General features: G+C 47.1%; 1 protein-coding gene across 1 annotated transcript; it reads left to right on the forward strand.

Annotated features, from left to right (window-relative positions):
- The first annotated feature begins 678 nt into the window (after positions 1-678).
- LOC111140882 (inositol polyphosphate-1-phosphatase) lies at positions 679-24,712 on the forward strand. The gene is made up of 6 exons (XM_022493162.1): positions 679-729; positions 12,359-12,598; positions 15,737-15,797; positions 18,373-18,573; positions 20,556-20,730; positions 22,701-24,712. Exons 2-6 carry the CDS (start codon positions 12,395-12,397, stop codon positions 23,266-23,268), a joined length of 1,209 nt encoding a protein of 402 aa, XP_022348870.1. The 5' UTR covers positions 679-729; positions 12,359-12,394; the 3' UTR covers positions 23,269-24,712.
- Positions 24,713-25,518: the final 806 nt, after the last annotated feature.

The following is a 25,518-nucleotide window of genomic DNA, read 5'->3' on the forward strand; positions in this document are numbered from 1 at the left end:
GCCCGCGGCTCGTCCGGCGCGCAGGACGCTCCGCTGCCGTGTGAACCGCCCGCACCCACGACCTTTCTGTCCCCATCGCGGGACCCACAGCCGCGGCGGGAAGCCCTGTCCTCCGGCTGCCGACCCTCCCCGAGCGTCCTCCCGGAGCCGCGCGCGGGAGCGCAGGAGGGAGCGGCCCCGGCGCCTCGGGGGCGGCTGCGGGGAGGGACCGGAACGGCGCGAGAGGGGACCCGGCGCTCTCGTCCCCCCAGCGCCCGCCCCGGATCGTCCCGCGCCCCTTGTGACGTCGCAGACGCCGACCTCGGCCCGCGTGGGATGCCCTCGCCCCCCCGCCCCGTCGCCCGCCCGCCCCGGCCCCCCCGACCCCGCCCGCGCACCCCGCCCCCCGCCCGCGCCCGCGCCCCGGAGCCGCGAGCGTCACGCCGCACCCACGCCGCGAGCCCGGGAGCCGAGGGGCGGCCGCCGGCGGATGCTGAGGTCCGCGCGCCGGGGACGACCGGGCACCTCCCCGCGGCGGCCCAGCCGAGCTCCTGTCCCCCGCGCTGAGCCCGCGCCCCCGCCGCCCCGCGCCGCCGCCGCGCTTTCCTGCTCTCCTCGCCCGCCTCTTCCGTCTCCGGAGGGAAGCGCCGCCGCCGCCGCAGCCCCGCGCAGGGCAAGCGCCCTCCTCCTCCCGCGCGCCCCCCGTCCCGCCCGGGTCTGAGGCCCCGCGTCCCGCCGCTGCGGAGGCAGGTGAGTGCGCGGGCTCCGGGCGGCTCCGAGCTTCCCCGCGCGGGCCCGACTCGACCCCCGCGCGGCCGCGGGATCCCGGAGACACGGGGGTGGGCGAGGCCAGCAAACGGCTGCGTTAAGACCCGATGGCTCTGAGCGTTTCCCGGGGGGCGGGCGGGGGCGGCCCAGCAGGTGCGGCGCAGCCTCGGGCCCCGCCGCGCTGGGGATGCTCGTGCGGCAGCGGGGCTTCCGGGGGAGGCCGCGCACCCCTCCCCACCCCCGGCGCCGCACCTGCGCGAGGCAGCACCGCCGGGTCCGTCTCCGCAGGGGGAGAGGCGGGCTCGGGACGGGGCTTCCCGGTCGCTGTGGCCGGAACACGAGGGGACACTCGACGGGGTCTGGCCGGATCGCGGGCGCCGTTCGACACCGAAAGCATGGGCGTGGGGGGGAGACCCAGAAACCCAGATTATTTCGTCCGTGCATGAAGAGTGCATGTGCACACTTAGGTGTGCATTTTGGAGGTTCCCGCCTCTAAAGCTAATTTTAAGGCGTCGAATAAGCAGGACTTTGCCCACTGTGCGACCGGAATTGACTTCAAAAGAACGGCGGGTTAAGGCTGCGTGGACAGACCACTCAGGAATCCCACACGTCGAATAAACATTTTTTGGGGTCCTTTTCCTGTGATTCCTAACTTTGAAATCAAACAAGTTTAAGGATCTCAGCCCTATAACAGTCTAATGATGAAAATAATCCACTGAACTACTATTCACTGATGCATTACCTAAGTGACCTCATTTTTCGCTTTAAAAATAGGGAATATAAAGGAAAAAATGAAAGGGAATGGAAGAGTTCATTTCTCAACATGTATTTGTTTGAATTCTTATATATTTATTTATTTATTTTAAAAAATATTTTATTTATTTATTTGACAGAGATCACCAGTAGGCAGAGAGGCAGGCAGAGAGAGAGAAGAGGAAACAGGCTCCCTGCTGAGCCGAGAGCCCGATCGATGCAGGGCTCCATCCCAGGACCCTGAGACCATGACCGGAGCCGAGGGCAGAGGCTTTAACCCACTGAGCCACCCAGGCACCCCTGAATTCTTATTTAGAAGCTATGTTATTTTTAAACTTTTGTGGATTTTTCTACTCCTCCTGAAGTTAGTTCTTGGTCATGAAGAGGATTGCATAAGGTGCATAAGGTTACACTTTTTGCATAAAATAAGCTACCATTTCTATCCATGCTTTTGGACTAAACCACCACTTGCTTGGAGGTTATGCCTGGACTTGCCATTTAATGTAAAATATCTCATTACAGATATAAATTATAACTTTATTTGTGCTAGTCCAGAAAGAAAATGACATTATTAGACATACAAGGACTCTGAAATGAAAGTTATAAAATTATTCGTTATATATGTACTTCTTTTATTTCTGTCTCTGATAACAATTAGGAAAGGTCTTATTCTACTTCATCTTGTAGGTAAATTGTGTAAAAAATAATTATGTTTTATAAAGTGTCTAATAAAAACAAATGTTTTCATTTATTAAAGGTGAGGACAGTATATATGAGAACTTTTTCTAGGTGGGTCTCCTTCATAAATGTCTTTGTTAAAATACTTTTCATCTTGTAGTGAAGCTAATCAAACTCTGTACATCGCTGTTTTTGTTTGGTTTAGAGTTTAGAAACAAGAGCAGAGTTGACAGCATTTTGTTTCCCATCTCTTGTGGTTAGCGTAGTTTCCCAAATTTGCCTAATTTAAAAAATTACTTCAGGTGGTGGACAGCTGGGGGAGGGGGAAATGAATGTGGTTTAAAAAGATTCCAGGGTTGCAACTTGAGACTTTCTGAATTAGAATCTCTAAGTTTAGGAGATGATACTTCAAATAGGTGAAATGATAAAATTTTTTTAAAAGGCGAGGTTGGAACGCACAAGTGGGAGATACCGCTGCTGTAATGAAGAGCTGACATAACCCCTTCTCATTCCTGTGCATAAAATGTTCTTAAATGGAAGCTATGGTTTTACTAATATGATGATGTCACCCATTTAGGAAACCTGAAACTTTTATATCGTTTTGTAGTTAGGCCTCCTGGTGATTGAACCTAGCAAACATTTTTGCATGTTTAGTCTCTTTTATGTAGTATGCAATGTTAATTCAAGTCCTCTAATGTTATAGGAACCTTTTATTAATGGGCTTTTAATGTAGATTCCTGTGACTAGTCAACCACAGCAAAATACTGTGCTTGATCGTTTCTCTTTCATATAACAGATTTATTTTCTACCCCTTTTGTGCTCCTAACTAGAGAAGACAAGCTCGTAAATTTTAATAACTTATTTAGAGCTTTTATTAAAATGACCTAACCCCATCCAAAAAAAGAAAAAGAAAGTTTTGGGGGAGCATAAAATATGGTCAGTTTTATATAAAAAAATTAGCAAAAAACAGAGTATTAAACAACTATAAAAGAATTTGTTAAGATGAATTACCACAATGGAAAGGGTCAGAGTTTTCTCTCCTTTTCTTCTCTCTCCGTTCCTTTTCTTTATTTCTCTTGTTTTCGTTTGAGGGGTGGAGAGGGTTGTTTGCTGGCCTGTTTTTTAATCAAATAAATATTTAAAATCTCCTAACAATTATCCAAGTTTAAATTCATGTAAATGTTTGCTAACTTTATCAATAGATACTTAAACCTATCCTTTACAGAGCTATGATGGTAGGTTTCCCACAGTGCTAATTAGAGTTAAAACTACTAGCAAAAGAGTTAAATTCAAATGACCAAAGGAAACTGGTCTCTAATACTGCTAAAGGAGAGCCTAATTTAGTTACAGTGATGTCATAATTTTTCATTATCTGTTGCTTTTTAAATAGCATCTCATCTTCCAAATTCTAGAACACTTCTCAGGGTTTTTTTTTTTTTTTTTTTAGGAGTTTGCAAGACTCTCTTATAATCACAAATAATCCTGGTTTGATCTGGGAATAACAGGTTTGTTTTAAAAATATGGCTGATGGTTGGGGCACCTGGGTGGCTCAGATGGTTGAGCGTCTGCCTTGGGCTTAGGTCATGATCTCCAAGTCCTGGGATCAAGTCCCAGGGCTGGCTCCTAGCTCAGTGGGGAGCCTGCTTCTCCCTCTGCTGGTGGGCTCTCTCTCTTTCTCAGAGGGATAAATAAAATCTTTTAAAAAGATATGGCTGCTGGCTAGCACCATTAGTAAGGGAGATAGAAATAAGGAATCAGATCAAGAAGATAAATATTACCCAGCTTAGACAGTTATCCATGGTGCAGGATTAGCAAGAATGCAAGAGAATTTAGTAGATTTACATATTGGCTCTACTGAAACATTTATGTTTTTTACTATTTTGAACTTTTCAAATAAAAGGACTATATTCTTTTATTAGTTTGTGTTTCTTTAAAAGCAAATGTTACATTCAATATTGGGTATTGATTTATTCAACACTAGTAAATATCTGTTAAAAATCAACTTTGCCTCTACAAAGTGGAAGTAGAATGACACGAGGTATCCTGCTAAACCCAGTTTGCAAAACATTATATATAACATGACCTATGACCTTTGCTTCCCTAATAATCAGAGAATGTATTTTGGTCATGTTATTTTATCATTACAGTTAAAAAAAAAATAGTCATCTTCCAAAAAGTCTGTAAAGAACTCCTTTGAATCACATTCTCTAACAGTTATAATCTGAAAACTTGCATGAGTAATCCCTTCCAGATGAACTTGGGTGGAAGACAATCCTTTTAAACATGTTCATCTCCAATGAAATAGAAATCAGTTGACTAACAAAACTCCCACTGTGTGTCATGAGGAGATGGAAAAAAAAATGTGTATCCTGCTCTCAAGGGATTTATAGCCTGTTAGAGAATAATGGTTCCCCCGGGGCTGGCTTGGATGGGGGGTTTAGGCCCTCATAATGTTCATTAACCCTCTGCCCACACCCAAACTACTGCATAGGAACGTAGAATCTCAGTGTTAAAAACCAGCACGATTCCTGTAAAAAAAATCAACTTCAAAGCAATAGCCTAGTGCCCTTCTTTCAACAATTTTTATGCCCCTCCCCAGCCTCGTTTTATCCATTCGATCAACAACTATTTATTATGCCCTCATTAGGTAGATGACAAATGCCAGCAGTTTTTAAAATGTGCATTTTTGGGGGCTTCTGAGTGGCTCAGTCGGTTAAGCATCTGCCTTCAACTCAGGTTGTGACCCCAGGGTTCTGGGATCGAGTCCCGTGTTGGGCTCCTTGCTCAGTGGGGAGTCTGCTTCTCCCTCTGCTTCTGCCCCTCCCCACCCTGCTGGTGCTCTCTCTGCTCTTTCTTTCTTTCTTTCTTTCTTTTTTTTTTTAATTTTATTTATTTATTTATTTATTTATTTGACAGACAGGGATCGCAAGTAGGCAGAGAGGCAGGCAGAGAGAGAGGAGGACGCAGGCTTCCCACTGAGCAGAGAGCCCGATGCGGGGCTGGATTCCAGGACCCTGGGATCATGACCTGAGCTGAAGGCAGAGGCTTTAACCCACTGAGCCACCCAGGTGCCCCTCTCTCTGTTCATTCTTGCATGCACACGTACTCTCTCTCAAATAAATAAATAAAATAAAAAATAAAATTGCATTTTTCAAACCTATTAATTTTATTTTTTACTCTTTAAAAATTGTAGTAAAATAGATATAACATAAAATTTACTATCTTAGCCATTTTCAAGTGTATGATTCACTGGCATTAAGTACTTTCCCTTTGCTATGCAACCATCACCACTATCCATCTCCAGAAGCTTTTCCTCATCTCAAACTGATACTCTGGACCCATTAAACAGTAACTCCTCACTCTCCTCTTCCCCTAGCCTCACCAACCACCATTCTACTTTCTGTCTCTACAAATTTGGCTACTCTGGTTGCCTCACGTAAGTGGAATCATACAATATTTGTGCTTTTGAGTCCGGCTTTTATCACTTAGCATAATGTTTCCAAGGTTCATCCACATTGTAGAATGTACCAGAATTTCATTCCTTCTTAAGGCTGGGTAATAGTCCCCAACCTCTTTTATTTGGAAAATAAATATAAAGAACAGGGAAGTTTTGAACTAGAACAGACCATAGAAATCATCTCCTTCAAGCTCTGTGTCCCTCCTTTCCTTTCTTTTTTTATGTTTATAAAAATAAGGAACACAAGTCCCTTTTGGGGGGACTTTGGACACCTGGTTGGTTCAAGGCAAAGCAGAGCCCAAGGACCAGCTTTCTTATGGCCTAAACAAAAGCTCTTCACACCAGGGAGCGGAGGCAGACAGTTAAAGGCAAGTGTTAAATGAGTTGGTGCCAAAGTTAAGTGTTGCAGGTGTTCAGAAAAAAAGATGAAATTATTGAAAAATGTTACCTTTGAAAGGAAACATTGAGACAGATTTGAAGAGTATGAAGACTAGCTTCTAATCAACAATTACCACAACTATAAATTGTATCCTACTGGAAAAGATTCTTTCTACAAGTCATACATCTGCTGTCTTTTCCTTCTGCCTTGAAATATACATTATACATTACATTTGTATTCTTAAAAATATGTATTCTTCAGTTAAGATAGTTACACTGAATCTGCTATTTTTCATATTCTGTGGGATTTCAGGCTACCTTTGTGACACCATAGTGGTTCTGAACACATCCTTGACCATGTATATACACTCAGTTGAAACTCAGCAGAAAGAAAACTATCTAAATGGATGGAGTTTCTGTTTAGTGAAAATGTTCCTTCTCTTAGGAGAAGAGGCTAAAAAGGGGTCACTATCAGATTTAAAAGAATTTCTGAATGGAATACTTTTTCGTAGTTTTCAAATGAGTTCTGGAAATCTGTGCTACCTCATGCAAGCATCGTGCTGGTGTGGAGCACTACTTAGATAGATGGGTTTGCATTTGCTATTGTTGTTATTCCCAGCATTTAATTTGTGTTACAAAGAAGGCAATATAAGTTGACCCTTTGCTGACCAAGGCCCATCATTCTTGGTTGCAATAGCCATAGGATTCCCTGTTCTACTTCTCAGTAACAAAGGGGATACAGAGCTGACTGGTGCACCTCCTATTTCCATAAACTGTCAGATAAAAATCAGCTAAGCGATGTTCCCTGTCCTCAATCTAGATCTCCTGAATCAATATATCCTAGGGGAAAGTATAAATATCTGTATTTTTTTAAGATTTTTTTTTTTTTTTACTTTTATTTATTTGACACACACACACAGAGAGAGACACACAGCAAGAGAGGGAGCACAAGAAGAGGGAGTGGGAGATGGAGAAACAGGCTTCCCGCTGAGCAGGGAGCAAGATGTGGGGCTTGACGTGGGGCTCGACCCCAGGACCCTGGGATCATGACCTGAGCTGAAAGCAAACGCTTAACCCCTGAGCCACCCAGGCACCCCTGAATATCTGTGTTCTTAACAAGTGTCCCAAGGAGTTTTTGGTCTTCCTGATTTGGAAAACGCTGCTTCAGCACAAGATCCCGTTTGTAAGTTACTAGAACATTGGAAACAGGACATTTTTGTGGTCTCTTGCTGTAAGCAGCACCAGTGAGCAAAAATATGGACCACTGTGGTGCGCTAGCAGCCTTGATAGAGCTACAGTGAGGCAGACTCATCAGCTTAGAAGTAGACTGTATGTCAAGGGCACCTGAAGGTCAGGAAGGAGGGAGGGAGAAATGCGAAGGTTAAGTAGATGGATTTACATATTCCATATTTAAGGTCTTTTCTAACAAAACCAAATTAAACTTACTATTTTGGTCTTTAATCAACTACATTAATCTTGTTGAGATAGGTCACCCTAGATGACAAGAGTCACTTCAGACTCTGAGCGGGCACACAGTGTGCTTCAGACCCTGAGCGGGCACACAGTGTGCTTCAGGTGACAGTTGTCCAGATACGGCTTCGGTTTGTTTTTGTGAGTGCGTACGGGACACGTGCAGACTTGTACATCAGTAAGTGTGGGCCCACATGCCTAGTGGCACCGGGTGATGCTGATAAAAGCCAAGTACAGTGAACAATACTGCGAGGACGAACTCTGTGTTCGCAGAGCTAAGAGCCCACACGTATCGAACACCTCTCACGTATGTGCTAGAGTTATAGGAAACCACACGCACCTTTAAATCTCCTGCCAGGCAGAGCACAGATAAGCAAACCAATGTGCAAGTGTCGGTGAGTTGGGCTAGAGATTGGCCTGCCTCTCTGCTCCCATGGTCCAGGTGCACGAGACGAAGGAAGGTCAGGAAGGGCTCCCGAAGGATCGAGCTGTTGAACAGACTCCTCTCTCTCTCTCTCTCTCTCGCTCTCGCTCTCGCTCTTGCCCTCTCTTTCCCTCCCTCCACACACATACTTTTAAAAATACTTATCAAATTAGAAATACAGCAAAGTATACAGGTTCTAAGTGCACAGCTTGATGAATTCACAAAGTCAACCTACTCATGCAACTATCACTTAGAACCAGAATTACCAGTGCCTAAAAGCTGCTTCCTATCCCCCGGTCAATAATTCCTTCTCCTTCTCCAAGGGGAGCCGCCATGGTGACCTCCTACACTATAGGTTAGTTTCACCTATTTTCTTTTTTTTTTTTTTTAAGATTTTATTTACTTATTTGACAGATCACAAGTAGGCAGAGAGGCAGGCAGAGGGGTGGGGTGGGAGGCGGGGAAGCAGGCTCCCCACTGAGCAGAGAGCCCGACTTGGGGCTAGATCCCAGGACCCTGAGATCATGACCTGAACCGAAGGCAGAGGTTTAAACCACTGAGCCACCCAGGCACCCCTCACCTATTTTCAAACTTCAAATAAATTGAATTGGACGGTATACACATATTTTGTGGCTGACTTTTGCTTAGCTGTTTCAGTGGGATGCATCGACTTTGTGGCCTATAGCAGTAATCCATTCATTCCACCCCTGTCTGGCGTCATCTTACGTGAACATGCCTCACATTATTTCATCTTCTTAGCCATGATTGTTTGCATTATTCTAGTGTTAGGTCATTACAAATCATGCTACTCATAAACATTCTTGTGTTTGTCTTTTAACACATGCAGGAGTTTCTGTTGGATATATGTCTATAGGGAAGATGATTTCCAACACCGACTTCACCAATTTCATTCCCACCCCGGTGTAGGAGTCTCATTGCTCCACATCTTCACCACAACTCGAGATTTTTAGACTTTACATTTGAGCGATTCCATCGGTTATCCATTGGTACCCTGCTGTGATTTTAAGTTGCATTTTCCTGATCACTAATGAGATAGACTGCCTTCCCATATGTTTGTTGGTCGTTTGAATATCCTCTTTTATAAAGTTATCTGTTCAAATTTCTTGCCCCTGAACTGATTATGGGAGGGTAAGTTAAACATCAGGCATAGAAGACAGGGGACAGGCGTCATCAGAGGGAGCAGCATTGACAATTAAGATCCTGCCCAGAGCAAAGGTGTAAATGGACAGACGGTGGGAACTCAATTACTAAATGCTAAACTTAGAACCTGTGGATTGATGACAGCAATATCACACAGATCGAAGTAAAATAGCACCAAAAGAGGACAGATGGTCCCACACTGTACAACTTGATGGATCTGAGACATGTTAGACAGTCGAGTACCTGAAGGTTAAACGCGGGTTATCCACTGGAAAGATAATTTCATTTCCAGCGACGTCAAGGTCATATTGAAATACCTGATGATGCCTAAGGAATAGTTCCACTCTGGCCTGGGTAAAGGATAGGCAGCTGCAAGGCCCTGGCGGGGTCAGGAGAGGCAACCTTTAGCGAGTGGCGGGCTAGGCCTCGCTGGCTGCTGGGCTGAGCCCACGGACACCCCGGCATCCTGTGGGGGCACTTCTGCCCCCTTTCCCTTCCGCCAGGGCGGCCGCCGCCGTCCGCACTCGTCCTCAGAGCAGTACCGAGTATGGGCCAGAGCCCAGGGGCCAAGTACACTTCCCCGGCAACAGCCACGTGCGCTCCACGGGGCCCCGGCCAGCCGCTCGGCGTGTGCCCGCCAGGGACACTCCCGACACCTGCACCCCCGGACAGAGGCCACCACACACACCTTCTCTTCTGCGCCCGGGTCTCTCCTGGGAGTCCGGCCTTCTCCCCCCGCCGCAGCATTATCCCGCAGGCCCGCCACACGGCGGCTTCACACTGTCCCTGCTCGGGGATGAGTGAAACACCGAGTCCCTCTGGGAACGGGGTGGGGGGTGATCCGTGCCGCCCGCGAAGAGGTGGGCTGTGTCCGAGCTGTGGGTTCTCTGCGGGAAGAAGTGAGCATTCTACTTGCTTCCTCCCAAGAGGGCCCGCTGTCCTATCGAGGGCCCCCCGTCCTGTCGAGGGCCCCGTCCACGTCCGCGGCTGTCACTGTGAGCAGAGAAGGGCATCGCCGGCCTCTGGCACATCCGGCCTCTTTGCACAAGAATGGACACACTTGGCCCCGGAATCCCCACAAAATATCCTGACAAAATGCCCCCCGACGGTATTTCGATCCTGCCAAGCGCCCCACAGACGGTCTCCCGTGAGGCCAGAGTAGTCCTTCGGCCTCTGGGAGCCAAGTTTCCAGCCAGACGCCCAGAAACCAAAGCGGTCAGACCTGGCCCACATAAAGGAACCTTATTCTGGGTCATTCAGCGAATTACAAGTAGCTTCCAGCCTTTGGGATTTAATGGACGAGTAAATTTGCAGAAAAGATTTCGGCGACCCACATAAAGCTGCCAGCCTCTTATTTTCTCTGGTAAGGACTCATGACTGTGGTTTCCGTGAAGTTGTATTGAAAAGCCCTCGCTGTCATTTGTGATCCAGTATCTGCAAAGTTAGAGCTGGGTGCTTTTCCAGAAATACCTTATTCGATCTTCACAATGTTCTGGCTACGAAAGTATCATGTTCATATTACAGAGGAGGAGAGAGGCTCAGAGAGGGTAAGGAAATTACCTGATGCTGCACAGCTAGTTTATGGCCAAGCAAGGCTGGGAGCCCACGTTTGTCTCCAAAAGCCCGTGTCTTTCCCACTATACTATTTATCACATTGGAAATATGTATGTACCATTCAAATGTCATTTTTTTTTTAATTTTATTTTTCATAAACATATAATATCTTTTTTTAAAAAATAATCTGAAAGACAGTTTCTGCAAATGTTAGTAAGAGTTACGGACAAACCTGAAGAAATCGAGCATCGAATGCAGATCTCAGTTTCTTCACGACAGCTTGAGTCACACGGTTGTCTCAGCCTGGCAGCCCCTCAGGGTTATGGTCTTAAGGAACTGAGTTGAGGACAGGTGGGGAGAGAGATGTGAAAGCAGATTACAGAGAAGCAGGGAGAAGCAGGTTTGGTTCCTCTGGAGGAAATGGTTCATTCGGCCAGAAAGTAGCAGGTTATTGTGCGAATTAGTCAGAAAGCTTTGCGTGCAGATAGTGATAGCCGTGAGAGGTATTTTTAGGGAGCCAGGACCCCGAGGAAAAACAGTGCTGGACTCTATATGATGCCGGGGAAAGCTTCGCCGTACAATAGCCCCGTGTGCCTAATAGTAAAGGAGGATGTCTTGTTTTTATTCACTTTCCTTTACTTACTGTTGAAGCTGAATATGTTTTCTCATGGTGGTTAACCCGTAATCTTAAGAAAACAGCATTTGGGGGGCAAACTTCAGACAAAGCAGCTGTGACCATTCACAATTAACTCTTAGAGTCCATTAAGGGGATTTTTTATTTTATTTATTTATTTATTTAAGAAGGAGAGTGTTAAGAGCATAGAATAGAGAGCCTGGGCTTGTGTGTAGGACTGACTCTGAGCCGTGCCGTTCAGTCTTGTGTAACGCTGCAGAAGTTACCCAATCTCTCCAGGCTTTGCTTTCGTGACCGTAAAACCAGGCTGACGCCTTCACAGTAGTTCTCACAATGACCGCGCGTGCTAGGCCTGTGCAAGCTTTCGATCCAGTGCGGCGGCTGCTGAAAGATTGGAAAGGTCTCTCTCCTAATCACGCACCAGCAATGTCCAGGGGGCACAGCGCGCCTCTGAGAAGCCAGGACTGTTCAAGTCCCCGAGAGCCGCCTGCTTTCATTCATTCTTTCACCTTCTGTAGCTCCGCAGAGAGTGGGACTTTTGGTCTCTGCTTCAGAAGGAGGCGGCCGGGCGACGGGTTGGCTGCTAGCCCAGGAGCGGCCCCGGGTCTGACAGGGCCCGGCAGTGCCTGCTGGCCTGGTGCTTAGTGCGTTAGCAGGTCGGCCCCAGGCTGTCCGGCTAAATCCCCCTGCACTTCTCTCGTCTTCCCCAGAAGGACGCAAAGTGCCCCTGCAAGTGCCAAGAAGCGTGGGGTCATTCTGAGGTCATCCAGGACCTGGGTTTCCCTTTTAGCATCGTGCTCGTGTCCACCTGCCTGTCAGTGTGGGGGTGTCTCGTGTCGGGTCTCCAGGACTCTGCTTCACTGAGAATTCAGTTCTTTGCACCACGGATTTTTGAGACTAAACGTACTTTTGGAAGCTTTTAAACAGCGAGTTTCGAATGTCGAGCGCTACCTGGTCTTCCCAGCGAGGCGGTGACTCTGACACGCGCGGGCTGTTCGGGCCGCCGACCGGGTGACCGCCACACGGGTGCTCCGGCGGTGCCAGCGCGCCCTGACGTCCCGCCCTGAACCGCCTTCTCTTTCGCCTTCTCGCACTTTCCCAGCCAACGGCCCGGAGGGCGGCCGCCGCGAGGTCGGAAATGTCCGCGGTGCTGCGGGAGCTGCTGCGGGTCTCCGAGAAGGCAGCGGACATCGCCCGGGCGTGCCGGCAGCAGGAAGCCCTGTTCCAGCTGCTGATCGAGGAAAAGAAGGGGGCAGAGAAGAACAGGAAGTTCGCAGTTGACTTCAAGACGCTGGCGGACGTGCTGGTACAGGACGTGATCAAACAGAGCGTGGAGGACAAGGTAAGGACGGTCACAGCCAAGGTGATTGCAAATCATTTGCCACTAGAATAGCATGATCTCTCTCTCTCTCCCTCTCTCTCTTTTAAGATTTTATTTATTTATTTGACAGGCAGAGATCACAAGCAGGCAGAGAGGCAGGCGGAGAGAGAGGAAGGGAAGCAGGCTCCCCGCTGAGCAGAGAGCCCGATGTGGGACTCGATCCCAGGACCCTGAGATCATGACCTGGGCGGAAGGCAGAGGCTTAACCCACTGAGCCACCTGGGTGCCCTGCATACTCTCTCTTTTTCCCTTCCCACCTCAGAATACTAGCACCTAGGATTCTAATAAACAACTTGGGTTCCCTCCCGCCCTGTTTTGACTACAAAATTACTAAAAATGTTCACTGCAGAAGAAATTAAAAATACAGAAAAGCAAATACAGAGAAAAAAGTTACCGTTCTGACAGCTGAAGAGAAACATTTGGATATGGAGCTTTTATTTATTAATGAGTTTCTTTTTAATAAATAATACACATTCTCCAGAAAATAAGCAAAAATAAGAATCCTTAATCCTACACCTAGAGAAAACCACAGCTATGTTTTACTAAATATTGCAAGGACATTTTCCTTCTATGCTTATTTGTGTGCATGGTACATAGAATTTGTCTCAGCAGAAATGGGAACATTTATTGACTTCTTTTTTTTAACTTGACATATCATGTTCCACCTTCTTTTTTTTTTTTTTTAAGATTTTTATTTATTTATTTACTTGACAGAGAAATACAGCGAGAGAGGGAACACAAGCAGAGGGAGTGGGAGAGGGAGAAGCAGGCCTCCTGCAGAGCAGGGAGGCCAATTCGGGGCTCCATCCCAGGACCCTGGGATCATAACCTGAACAGAAGGCAGATGCTTAATGACTGAGCCACCAGGCACCCATTATGTCCCACCTTCTGATGTAAACTTTTATCTAATGGTTGCCTCCGTTATAAGCTGGTACAGTCCTAAAGACTGAAAATCCCCTTTTATTCTAATAGAAAATCGTTGTTTATAACTAACAATGATTGTGATTCAAGGTATCTTAAGCTGGCTGGGAAAAGAAACTACTCATAAGTAGTAATAACAAGTAATAACACCAGCAGATACTTATGAGTCCTTACTATGTGTCAGGCCCTTCTAAGAGCTTTAAATATATTGATTTATTTAACAATTCTAATAATTTTATGAGGTAAGAATTGTTATTCCAATGTAATGGATGAGAAAAGGGAAGCACAGAGATGTTAAGTAACTTGCCCAAGGTTGCACAGCAAGTGAATGGCAGGAACAACTTTTGAACACAGGCTGACTGGCTCCAGAGTTTGCACTCTTTGCAATACTATGTTGCCTTTATATGATAATCTAATAATTACACATTTTTTAAGATTTGGGAGGATAGAACTTTACGGCAGAAAACACTACAAAATATTGGAATAGCTTCTATTGAAATTCTCAAAATATTGGGAATCATACAGAATCATTTAAGTGAATTATTGACCATGGGCAGGAAGAGATAATAAATGGTCCCTTGAAATCTCTACAAACTACGCTTTGTCATGCCCTGTAGTATCTAGCTCCAATAAACAAAGTACATTTATTTTTGTTACTTATCAAGGTAGTCGGGTACCAGGGATGGTTGAGCACTTGAATTAGAAACTGATCATTAACTTGTATTAGTTAATATTTGCCCCAAAGCCCTGTGACAAGCTCAGCACTTGTTCAATCCTGAAGTATATGCCAGGACCTGTGAACAAAGAAACGATGTTCACTTTCGGCTCGCTAAGACCTCTCTGTTTCATGACCCTTCTATCCTGTAACCTCAGAAGCAGGTCCTTAAGGCTTGGGAGTGGAGCCGCAGCCCCTGCTGAATGGGCTCATTGGCAGCCGCTGGTGAAGCGCACTGTTCTTCAGGAGAGGGAAAAACAACAAGTTATTGTGGGCACTGTTAAAATTATTGGCCATCTGCAAATGACTGAGTTCAAATATTTGAAGCATTTCCTTGCTTTTGTTCCCTGAGAACATCACATATATCATAATTCAGCACACAGTCGGAGAAAAATTCTCTTTACTACAGAGAGGATCAGAAGCAAAATAGGTCTGAAAGCTTCCTGGTTATACAGACGTGAGTGAAGTTTCTTACTTAGCTCCATTTTTTTTTTCATTCTATGTTGAAGCATTAATTATCAAGGTCTTTCCCTTCTGTTTTTGCTATAGTGCCTTCCTTGCTGAGGAAGTAAGGTGTAGAGAACACGTGAAAATGAAAGCAAACGCTAATGTTATCCTCTAAACTTAATTAGCAATCGGCTTAAGTACTTGGGCAATGCTATTAATGCACATAAGTAGGGCTGTTGAAGAGCAGCAGTTAAAATACCTCCTTTTTTTTTTAAGAATTTATTTATTTGACAGAGAGTAAGAGAAGGAGAGAGAGCACAAGTGGGGGGAGAAGCAGAGGGAGAGGGGGAAGCAGGCTCCCCGCTGAGCAGAGAGCCCGATGTGGGACTCGATCCCAGGATCCTGAGATCATGACCTGAGCCGAAGGCAGAGGCTTAACCCACTGAGCCACCCAGGTGCCCCAAAATACCTCCTTTGTAAATACGCTAGTTCTGTGGCCCTGAGAGGGAAGGATGAAGTGTCCAAGATCCGGCAAACTCGGAAGCAGATGTCTGCCGTGATGGGGACTTCCTGGAGGGGTGGGGGAGCAGGAAAACGTTAGGAAATTAAGTACTGAACCACGCTGACTTCACTATACTTGGATTGATGTCTGGAATTGTAAATTTTTTTTTTTAAGATTTTATTTATTCATCTGAGACAGAGAGAGCATGAGCAAGGGGAGAGGGAGAGGGAGAAGCAGGCTCCCTGCTGAGCCAGGAGCCCGACACGGGGATCAATCCCAGGACCCCAGGATCATGACCTGAGCCAGAGACAGACGCTTAACCATCTGAGCCACCTGGGTGCTCACATTGTAAATTTCTGAATTTCAGATCAAGTTGTGCTACTCGATTTGAAGCACAAAGTGAAAATATGGTCAGAATTGAACACATATGTGGGATTTGAGGGGGTTTTCTGTCTGTTTTTGTTTTGTCTTTGTTTTGTTTTTTGGTTTCTTTATCATACTCTGAATCATTCAGTTTCCAGGCTTGGGAAAAAAAGTTTTGGGAGAAGAATCGAATGAGTTCACTAATGATTTGGGTAAGTAGAAGAATTTGAATGTATTTTTATAACTTAATTATCATATGGTATTCTAATTTTCAGCGACATCATGAAATAAATGAATGGGAGCCTTTCATGTAAATAACATATTTGAATGTTAAGCTTCTTCCAGCACCTCAAAATACCATGCCTTTTAAGTTAGAGAGAGGTAGTATCTTGGAATTATTGAGCAAGTCCATATATATTCTTTTAGATATAAATCTGTAGCTCTTTTTTTTTTTAAAGATTTTTATTTATTTTGACAGACAGAGATCACAAGTAGGCAGAGAGGCAGGCAGAGAGAGGGTGAAGCAGGCTCCCCGCTGAGCAGAGAGCCCGACAGGGGCCTCGATTCCAGAACCCTGGGATCACGACCTGAGCCAAAGGCAGAGGCTTTAACCCACTAAGCCACCCAGGCACCCCAAATCTGTAGCTCTTAAGATAATATATGACCATATTTGGAGAAGTTCATGGCCCTTTGAAAATCTAACCGAAGGTACAGATGCTCTCAGGAAGATGCACACATGGACCATTTTAGGCCCAAATTTTAAGCCCATTCATGGACCTTCTGGGGAGTCCACAGACCACGCCTGAGAATCGAGAGAGGCCTCATCTTTGAAATACTGTGTGTTCTTGAGCAAAGAAAACTTGTTCACCTCATCAGTTCTCTGGTCTCAGAACCTCTGTAAAAGGAGTTGAGTTAAACAAAAGTTCCTTTTAGCACCAAATTTTAACTCTTCTTTGATTAGTTTCCTGTGGGCCAGATTCTCCATTGATGTATCTCCCCATTTCCTGGATGGCAGAGAGACAAATATCAAAATCTCGGATCCTTTACAGCAAAACAAATTATTTTAAGTTTGCCTGGCTGTTTTGTTTGATTAATGGTAGAAGATTAAAATAGTGAACTTTATCATTGATCATGTGACCCATAGTTAAACAGCTACAGGCACAGTTGCAAAGGAAAAAACTAATTTCTGGATTAATGCTGGAAGATTGTCTCCTTCGTGGCTATGTATTGCGATGCAGTCAGTTCTGTGACACTCAGCGAAATCTCATTGACATTTCTGTTCTTAAGGATAAAAAAAATCTGTGACTAATAAGAAATAGGATAAAAAAGGATTAAAAAAACATCTGTGACTAATAAGAAATCCAATGCTTGAAATCCTGTGTTCGGCTACCTCAAAACCAGTTATTTTATTCTTTCATTTATCTAGAATTATAGGGACAAAAAGTCATTCCACATGCACGTTCCTGAGAACCTGAGGGGAGAAGGGGTCAGCATGCCGGGGGCGGAGAAGTGGGAGCATGGGGGCCGGCGAGGCGGGTGCAGGCCGGAGCCGAGCGTGGACGTTTGCAGGAGGAGTTTGCATTTTGCAAACGTGGTGGGAATTCAGTGGAGAATTGGAAGCAAGAGGAGTGATGTGAGAGGATTTTCTCCTTGGATTGATCCCGTGGCTTTACCTGAGCCCCGAGTCCCGGCTTGGTTACGTGGCAGTGATTAGCCTTGACATTCCCCGACATCAGCAGTTTAATGTGATTTGAATTTAACTTCACTAAATGCAATGGAAGGTTTCCTGCTGATTCAGAGGCATCTCTGTGACAGATTCTTACTGTGCTTCCCACCCGGACTGAGCACCCGAGTCCCCTGGGGTCGTCTGCCCTCGGCTGTGGGAAGGATCCTGAGGTCCCGAGTGTCTGACAAGCTCTCGGGGATGAAGGCGACGCGGCTAGTCCTCGAACTGGCCGGTGTAGCTGGGAGTTCTCACCTACTTAGCACGGGAGTGCCATGTCTTCTGCGTCTTCTAAGTTTATCTTCACCACTGCCGTCACTTTCTGCTGCTGTTCATTTGCCTGTTTTTCTAGCCTCTTCCGTCACTTTTGGTCAGAGTTGGAAACCAGAGTAACCCAGGGTGTAAGAAGCATGTTTAAGAGGGGCTGATCGGGTAACTTGTGTCACCGGGAGCCAGAAGCATCCGTCCCGATTCCCAGTGGGGCTCACAGAGGAGAGGTAGTCCTGCGTGTCCTGTCACACAGTTTGCCACATGTGACGACGAGCCGTGCTCAGCTACTGTACTCTACTGAGCGGAAACAGTTTTTAGTTAAAAGCAGTATCCTGGAGAGAGGCAGAAGCACTTGTAGTGCTGATAAAAGCTCTTCTTTCCCATAATACATCCATCCATTTACAGGCTGACCGATAGATATTAAGAAGCAAAAGGCAAAAAACATAAATATCACCAAGGACTCAGGGTTCAGGGGTTCTTAAGTGGTTCACCAGCCCCTTAGATTGGATACAGAATTGTGTGCGGGTGCCCACGGGGACATTTTTCTGGGAAGACAATGTTTTTGATGCTGGGAACCCATCCCTCACTTCATATTACGTATGTGCATGACTTGTGGGCGGCCGTGACCTTGGCAGCCCCCGGGGTGACTCTGGCAGTCATCTGGGTTAGGACCACACGTGTGAACGTGTCGCCCTCACCTGATCTGAGTGCGTGGCCTCTGCCCCTCCCCATCCCTGTCGTTCTCCTCCCTGGAAACTCTGGAAATGTGGCAGCTCAGTTTGTCTTCACTCTAGGGGAGAAGATGATCGTGAGGCTGTGTCCGACGGAGGAGGGGACAGCCGAGCTCCTCAGCAGGGTCCTTGGCGGCAACAAGTCGGCGTCTGAAGCATTAGCCAGGGTTGTTCATCAGGACGTCACCTTTGGCGACCCGGCTCTGGACGCGGTGGAGGTCGACATTCCGCAGGACACCCTGGGGATCTGGGTGGACCCCATAGGTAAGCCGCGGGGGGGCGCTCGCTTTCATGTGTCCTCAGCAGTCCCTTGGTCGGGGAAGGCTTGGAAAAATGAGAACGGAGCATGGGACCGAACTGTCCCCGCAGTCTGTGATGTTTTAAGGCTGGGAAATGAACAGTGAGGAGTTGAGGCATGTGTGTGACACGCTGTTGCTCATGCAGGTGTGTTTGTGACGTCTCGGGAGTGGGTGTGTATCTGTGTGTGTCTGGGGGGTGCACACTCGCACACTCGTGCACCGATAATGCGGAGTTAACTCCTCTTCGGGAGGCTTCGGGGCCAGGCCAGCAGGACAGCAGAGTGACCGAGCCGTCCCGGTCCCCGGCGAGCGCACCTGCCGGTTCAAGAACGCTCTGCTCCACAGACGGGTCCCGCGTGCACACACGGTCCAGATCATCAGGGCTTTAAAGAGCCACCCAAATCCCGGTTTTAAGCGATACCTCCCAGTTTTTAACCACTGGCTGCTGACTCGGTCCAACAAGCAAGCAGTCAGAGCCACCGTGCAGACGAAGCAAAGCGCGGCGAATGGGACGCGGTCCCTTCGTGAGCCTCGTGGTCTCCACCATCGCCGTCCGGGTCATGGTGGTGCTAGAGCCCCACTCCACGCTCCGGGCTGCAATCCCGCACGTCTGCTTCAGCGGTGCTGTGTGTGCGGCCCCGGCTGTCGGCGGTGGAAACTCTCCTTTTCATTCCCACTTGCCTGGCGTCTCCCACCCACCACGACTAGGGCCGCTTGCAGGCAAATGCCCATCGTCCCGTCGTGCAGGCGCGCTAGTGCCACGTCCGAAAGGCGCCTTTAATCATCAGGAGTTGTAGCATGTTCATCGGTGGACTCCATCGGCGGACTAAAAATCCTTCCCAAGATCGTTTCTCACTCAATGGTAAATTACCACGAGTTGGGGTTTCGGAGGGACGGGTCTCCCGTTTCTTGGTTCTCGCCTGAATTGATTCTGTTAGCCAGCTATGTGGATTTTTCTGCAACCCACACCCTTCACCGGCTGTGAACTCACCAGTTGTTGGCAGTCAGCTGCTGGCATGTGTGTCTTTTAAGGAGAAACCTGGTTCCTTGGCTTTTCTTCAAGGAGCACCATCCATTTCTTCCGTTTGTGCCACCATCACTGTCTCTCTCCTTCTTCTTTGAGGGACCAAAAAAACCCCATAAAAATAAAAAAATAAGGTAATCCCACCCCTGAGAGCTTTCTGGAAGGAGATTTTCCCATCCACCCATATTATACTTTGCCCTCTGGTTGGTAAGAGCTCTAGGGAATCCCACCAGTTATCCTGAGTCATTAGCTTTTAAGTGCTTTTGACCTGTGAGGATTATTTGAGTGCTTATCATAGACAAGGTGCTGGGTTAGACACCACAGGAACTATAGGCACGTCCTCTCCCTTTAGGACTTCCCGTAGGGCTGGGGAAAATGGAACTCAAGCATCTTAAACATGAAGCACAAGAGGTCAGAGAACAAGTCAATACAAGTGACACCCAAAGGTAACACGTGATTGATAACTCTCAGTCTGTTCAGCTGCTGTAACAAAATACCGCAGACTAGGTGGCTCAGAAACAACAGAAACTTCTTTCTCAAAGTTCTGAAGGCTGGCAAGTCCAAGATCAAGGTGCTAGTGTGGTAAGACGAGGACCCTCTTTCTGCTTCGTAGCCGGTAGCTTCTCGCCGTGTCCTTGCATAGCACAAGGGATGAAGGATGTCCCTAGAACCTCCTTCATAATGCAGTAATCGCATGACTAAGGGTTCCACCCTCCTGCCTTAAGTACCCCCCAAAGGCCTCACTGACTAATCCTATCCTCTTTGAGGGGTTAGAATTTTGGGAGGACACATTCAGACCACAGCCATCACCAAATAAGTGGGAAGACAGAAATTATACAGGACAGAGTTTATGGATGTATCCATCATTATTTTTGAAATAATCACTGCCTGAATCCAAATAAATCTGCTTCATTTTTTTTCAGATTCCACTTACCAGTACATAAAAGGTTCTGCGGACATTAAATCCAACCAAGGAATCTTCCCCAGTGGACTTCAGTGTGTCACCATTTTAATTGGTGTCTATGACCTACACACAGGGGTGCCCCTAATGGGAGTCATCAACCAACCTTTTGTGTCACAAGACCTAAACACCCTCAGGTAAAAGAGGAGTATTTCCGGTTTATTGTGGTTTGGGGAAGTCACCCCCTCAGCTTTGCATATTTTAGTCAGGATGGTCCCTTGACATGACATTACCATGACTTGGTACTCTGAGGTGCTCCTACTAAAGTCTGCAGGTTTGAATTAAAATTCTTTTTCTTTTCAGTCTCGGGTTAAATATAATTTTGGTGGGGGCTAGGCGCAGGCTGACAGAAACTTTTAAAAGAAAGTCTATCTTGGAGAAAGCTTAGTTTGGCCTTTGGAATATAGCAATCCTGTTCCCTGTTTTCTAGAATCCATTCGAAACCAGATTGCTAGAACAGTGGTAACAGTCTTCTACTACATTTGAAACAAGGTAGATGCTATCCCTATACAGCCAAGTCCAAAACATTTAGGCAATTTTAGAAGAAATTCAAAACAAATACGAAAAGTATCCAATCAAAAGGTGAGTAGGTATGGCCAGGATTAGACCCTGACCATGGGGCACCCTCCCTACAAATCCTGCCTCTCCCCCCTCCCCTTTGCACAGATTCTGGCCCAGAGCCCAGAGGTGGCCAGGCTGTCTGTGCCACTGCTCCACGGCCTATACGTGGGTAGACCCAGCACGTGGCACAGTCCAGATGGAAGTAAGCGGCTTTTCTTCTGTGGTTTCCGTTTTGAAACGGCCCTATTTTTCCATGTCTGTATGACTACACATTTTTACTGAACTTTGACTTGCTTCATGCCACTAAGATTTATTCTTTTTTTTTTTTTTTTTAAGATTTTATGTATTTATTTGACAGAGAGAGAGAGATCACAAGGAGGCAGAGAGGCAGGCAGAGAGAGAAGGGGAAGCAGGCTCCCTGCCTAGCAGAGAGCCCGATGCAGGGCTCAATCCCAGGACCCTGAGATCATGACCTGAGCCGAAGGCAGAGGCTTAACCCACTGAGCCACCCAGGCCCCCAGATTTATTCTTTAATGAACATAAACTACACCTCTGCAATCTTGACTTTTTCTTCCCCTCTACCCTGCCTTCTTTCAAACTGAAAACGTGTCTCTGGTATTTTTAAAGGGTTATTAAGAATTAAAAAGATCTGGGACTGGAGGCAGACATACCCGTGGCCTAGAAATGGCTGGCACAGTAGTCAGTGGTGCTGATTCCAGAGTGAGGGTTTCTGGATTTCCGTGCAGAGCCCAGCACTGACTAACGCACTTACAGCTCTGTTCCCTGAGGCCTGCTCCACTCTCTGTAAACAGCGTAACGACCAACATGCTACAATAAGTTAAACACGGAGACAGAAGTGCTGTTGGTGGTGGCATGGCCACAGAGCATGAGTCCCTCTTTCTTGGTGTTAAAGCCAAAGCGGGGCGGGTGACTGAGACGCTGAGAAAGCCTCAGCAAATGAAGAAAAACCAGTAAGGATGTAAAAGATTTGCAGGTTGAAAAGAGAGATGGTTGATCTGCTCATTTTGTTCCCAATTTAACTTTAAATGCCAAAAGTGGTGAATGAAATTCTGCTGTGTTCCTGGAGGCCAGAAATCCCAGAGATATTGCCCGAGATCACATCTCAGGCCCGCAGCAAGGGCGCATGCATGGCTCAGCTGAGGAAGTGTCCGCCTGCGGCTCAGGTCAGGATCTCAGGCGCCTGCGAAGGAGCCTGAGCGCGCCCCCCAACCTCACATCACGCTCCCTCTCTCTCTGCCCTTCTCCCCTGTTCTTGCTTGCTCTCTCACACTCTTGCTCTCTCAAAAACATAAGTAAAATCTGAAAAACAAAACCCCCAGCATTCCTGATCTGAAGCGACCCGGCAGCCAGAAGCACAAGAAGTACTTTTGCAGACCAATGAGCCACTTGCTCTTTGCTTCTAGGCTTCGGGGCACGGAGACTCACTGCGTTATGTATTTTCATGTCATTAAGTTGGAAAACAACGTGAGTCATACAAACAAGTGTGACAGGCTTCCTCTCCCAACTGAAAAGCTGTCTTCCGCAGGTGGAAAGGACAGTGCTACTGGGGCCTTTCTTACGAGGGGACCAACATCCATTCGCTTCAGCTTCCCGACCCCAAAAGAAAGAGTAGTGACACGCAGAGCCGAGGGACCGAAGACACCAGCTCCGAGGGCGAATGCCCCCACGGGCTTTCAGCTGTCATCAGCACGAGTGAGAAGGACACCGTCAGAGCCGCCCTGGCACGTGTGTGTGGCGAGCGCGTGTTCCCGGCGGCCGGTGCCGGCTACAAGAGCCTCTGTGTTGTCCAAGGTCTTGCTGACGTTTACATCTTTTCGGACGGCACCACGTTCAAGTGGGACTCGTGCGCCGCTCACGCCATCCTGCGGGCCATGGGCGGGGGGATGGTGGATTTCAGCCGGTGCCTGCGGGCACCATCCGGGCCGGCGCGCGACTGGCCGCAGCTGGTGTACCACGCGGGAGACGAAGGTGCGGCCGGCGTGGATCGCTGGGCCAACAAGGGCGGACTGGTGGCCTACAGGTCCCAGAAGCAGCTGGAGACGTTCCTGAGCCTCCTCATCCCCAGCCTCGCCCCTGCGGATGCGCGCACGTAGGGAACTCTGTCCTCGTGCGCTTCAGAACCCACCCATGAAGCAGTTTCCCGCGTCTCGTACCCTTGGGAGATACCTTCGTCCTGTTGATTGTCAGGCTTCTCCCCCTCTTCTGAGGAGCATTTTCCCATTATGTGTCCGTAGGATGTTCGTTTCAGTGAATGAACCACGTCCGTGCGGCAGCTACACAGCCGGGCGGGCTTTCAGCCGCGGGTGTTGTGCCATTCGTGTCGCCTGAAACACTTCAATAAAAACCCAAGAGGAAGAATTCCGGCTGCCTTAGTATCACTCCTCTAAGCATCTAAATCACGCGTAGAATGTCGCTGAAATATTAGGGAGAACGTAAGAAAAAGCTGTGCTTGGATTCTGCTTCCTGTCCTGAAGGGAAAATCTGCAGCTTTAGCCTTTGGCAGAACATTTAGAACCTTGAATCTGATGCATAATTTAGCCAAGTTCATGTACATTCAGTCTCCTTCTGCTTAAAAGAATCATAGCCTGGAGCACTGTATGTCCCCTCCTCCTCTCGCTCACAGTCTTTCACACGGGTGCACGCGCGCGCACACACACACACACACACACACAAATATTCTCTAATTCTAATATCCTCATAGACACGCTCCATTTCTATCACCAAGGCAGAAGGGGATAAAGAGGTTTCTGCAATTCTTGCAGTTTTTAAACTTCAAAAACCAGGGCTAGAGCTACACATAGGCAGTCCTCGTGTTTACTGGAGTCCGGCAGGGCGTCCGCTGAGGTGAACGTGGACCTCTTTTCCTGTTCTCCTGAGCGGCCTTGGTGAAGACCCAGGCCCCCACCCAGAGGGATTCAACACTCAGCTCTGATTTCTTCCTGCCTTGCGCCCTCTGGGGGCCAAAGGGTATTTCTGGAGCATTTTCTATTTCTCTATAATTACAAATGAATGAAAAAGACACTGTTTTTGATAGTCTGGCGTTGCAAACAGCAGATTCAACAATTACTGATAATCGAGTTACAGCATTTAAAGCCATCGTTGTGTTTTGTGACAGATTGTTGGCTCTCGAGCTATATATTCTAAGCCCTTAGAGTGTTCTCTTAACGGTTGATTTTAAATAAAAGTGAGCTCGTTCTTCACAAACCGCATTAAAAACGAAAGCCCAGAAACTAGCCCTGCTCCCTGATATGCGCCAGAATGGAGATATGGAATATGTTCCAGGAAAAACAGTTATTGTCCATATGAACATTTTAGAGCATGTAAATTATCAATAAAATACAGTGAAAACAGTCCTCTTCAGTGTGATCTGAACAAAGCAGTTTATCAGTTTATGAGAGATGAAAAGCTAGGAAATCATGTCTATTCTGTTAACATCCATTATGCACGTTCCCTGCCCATGTGCAGGGAAACCAAGGCCCTTTCTTCAGGGTGTGTCTGGGAATGGGTCTGCAGTTTCTCTTGCAGGAACTCACCCGTGGGAGCATGATTTCTAGTGTCGATTTCTTTAGAAGAAAAATCTTAAAAATGCTTGCAAAGTGATCTGAGGACATATTCTGGATTTAAATTTTTTCCCTCTATTTTTACAATTGTCTCATGCTCTATTTTTTTAAGACTCACCTTTATCAGGGTGCCTGGCTGGCTCAGTCGGTGAGATGTGAGTCTTGATCTTGGGATTGTGAGTTTGAGCCCCATGTCAGGAATAGAGATTACTTAGAAAAATAAAGTCTAAAAAAAAAAAAAAAGGACTCACCTTTATCAACCCTTTCCAAAGCCTTTAATTCTTCGTTTTCAAAATCATGTTCCATCATATTATCTGTAATCTATTGAAAGTACACTCAGAATATACAGTTTTGGGAAGTAGTCAACAACTCTCGGCAAACACACAACTCACTTGACGGGAACGGGAGTTGGGAGTAGTGATGGAGGGAATGCCAGAGGAGCCTGTGGGCCATGAGGGTCAGGTCTCGGTGCATTAGCCACTGTGGTTTACAGGAGACCAGAGAGACGAATCTGCCAGTCACTTACAGGGAGGCTGGTAAGAAGACAGCTGCCACTGCACAGCGGGAAGGGCAGGCTCTGGGAAGCCAAGTCACTTTCCCCCACTCTAGTGTCTTCCACGGTGGGGCAGGAATGAGAGAGCTTGCAGTAGCTGGAGTTTGAGGGAAAACTGGCCACATCTCCCTACAGTAAAAGCTAAGCCTTTTCCACTGGGTTTAGCAATCGGTAGCTTGAGGTACAATGCGGTGTAAATGCATCTGCCTTAGGCCAAGTATGTCTGTAAG

The sequence above is a fragment of the Enhydra lutris genome, unplaced genomic scaffold (assembly GCF_002288905.1).
Source record: "Enhydra lutris kenyoni isolate GAN:26980312 unplaced genomic scaffold, ASM228890v2 scaffoldscaffold1, whole genome shotgun sequence".
Classification (NCBI taxonomy): domain Eukaryota; kingdom Metazoa; phylum Chordata; class Mammalia; order Carnivora; family Mustelidae; genus Enhydra; species Enhydra lutris.

Coding starts and splice junctions, on each gene's coding strand:
- LOC111140882 (XM_022493162.1), top strand. CDS start 12,395: ATGTCCGCGGTGCTGCGGGAGCTGCTGCGGGTCTCCGAGAAGGCAGCG. Junction 15,798..18,372: donor TGAGTTCACTAATGATTTGG/GTAAGTAGAAGA, acceptor TCTTCACTCTAG/GGGAGAAGATGATCGTGAGG. Junction 20,731..22,700: donor CAAGACCTAAACACCCTCAG/GTAAAAGAGGAG, acceptor TGTCTTCCGCAG/GTGGAAAGGACAGTGCTACT.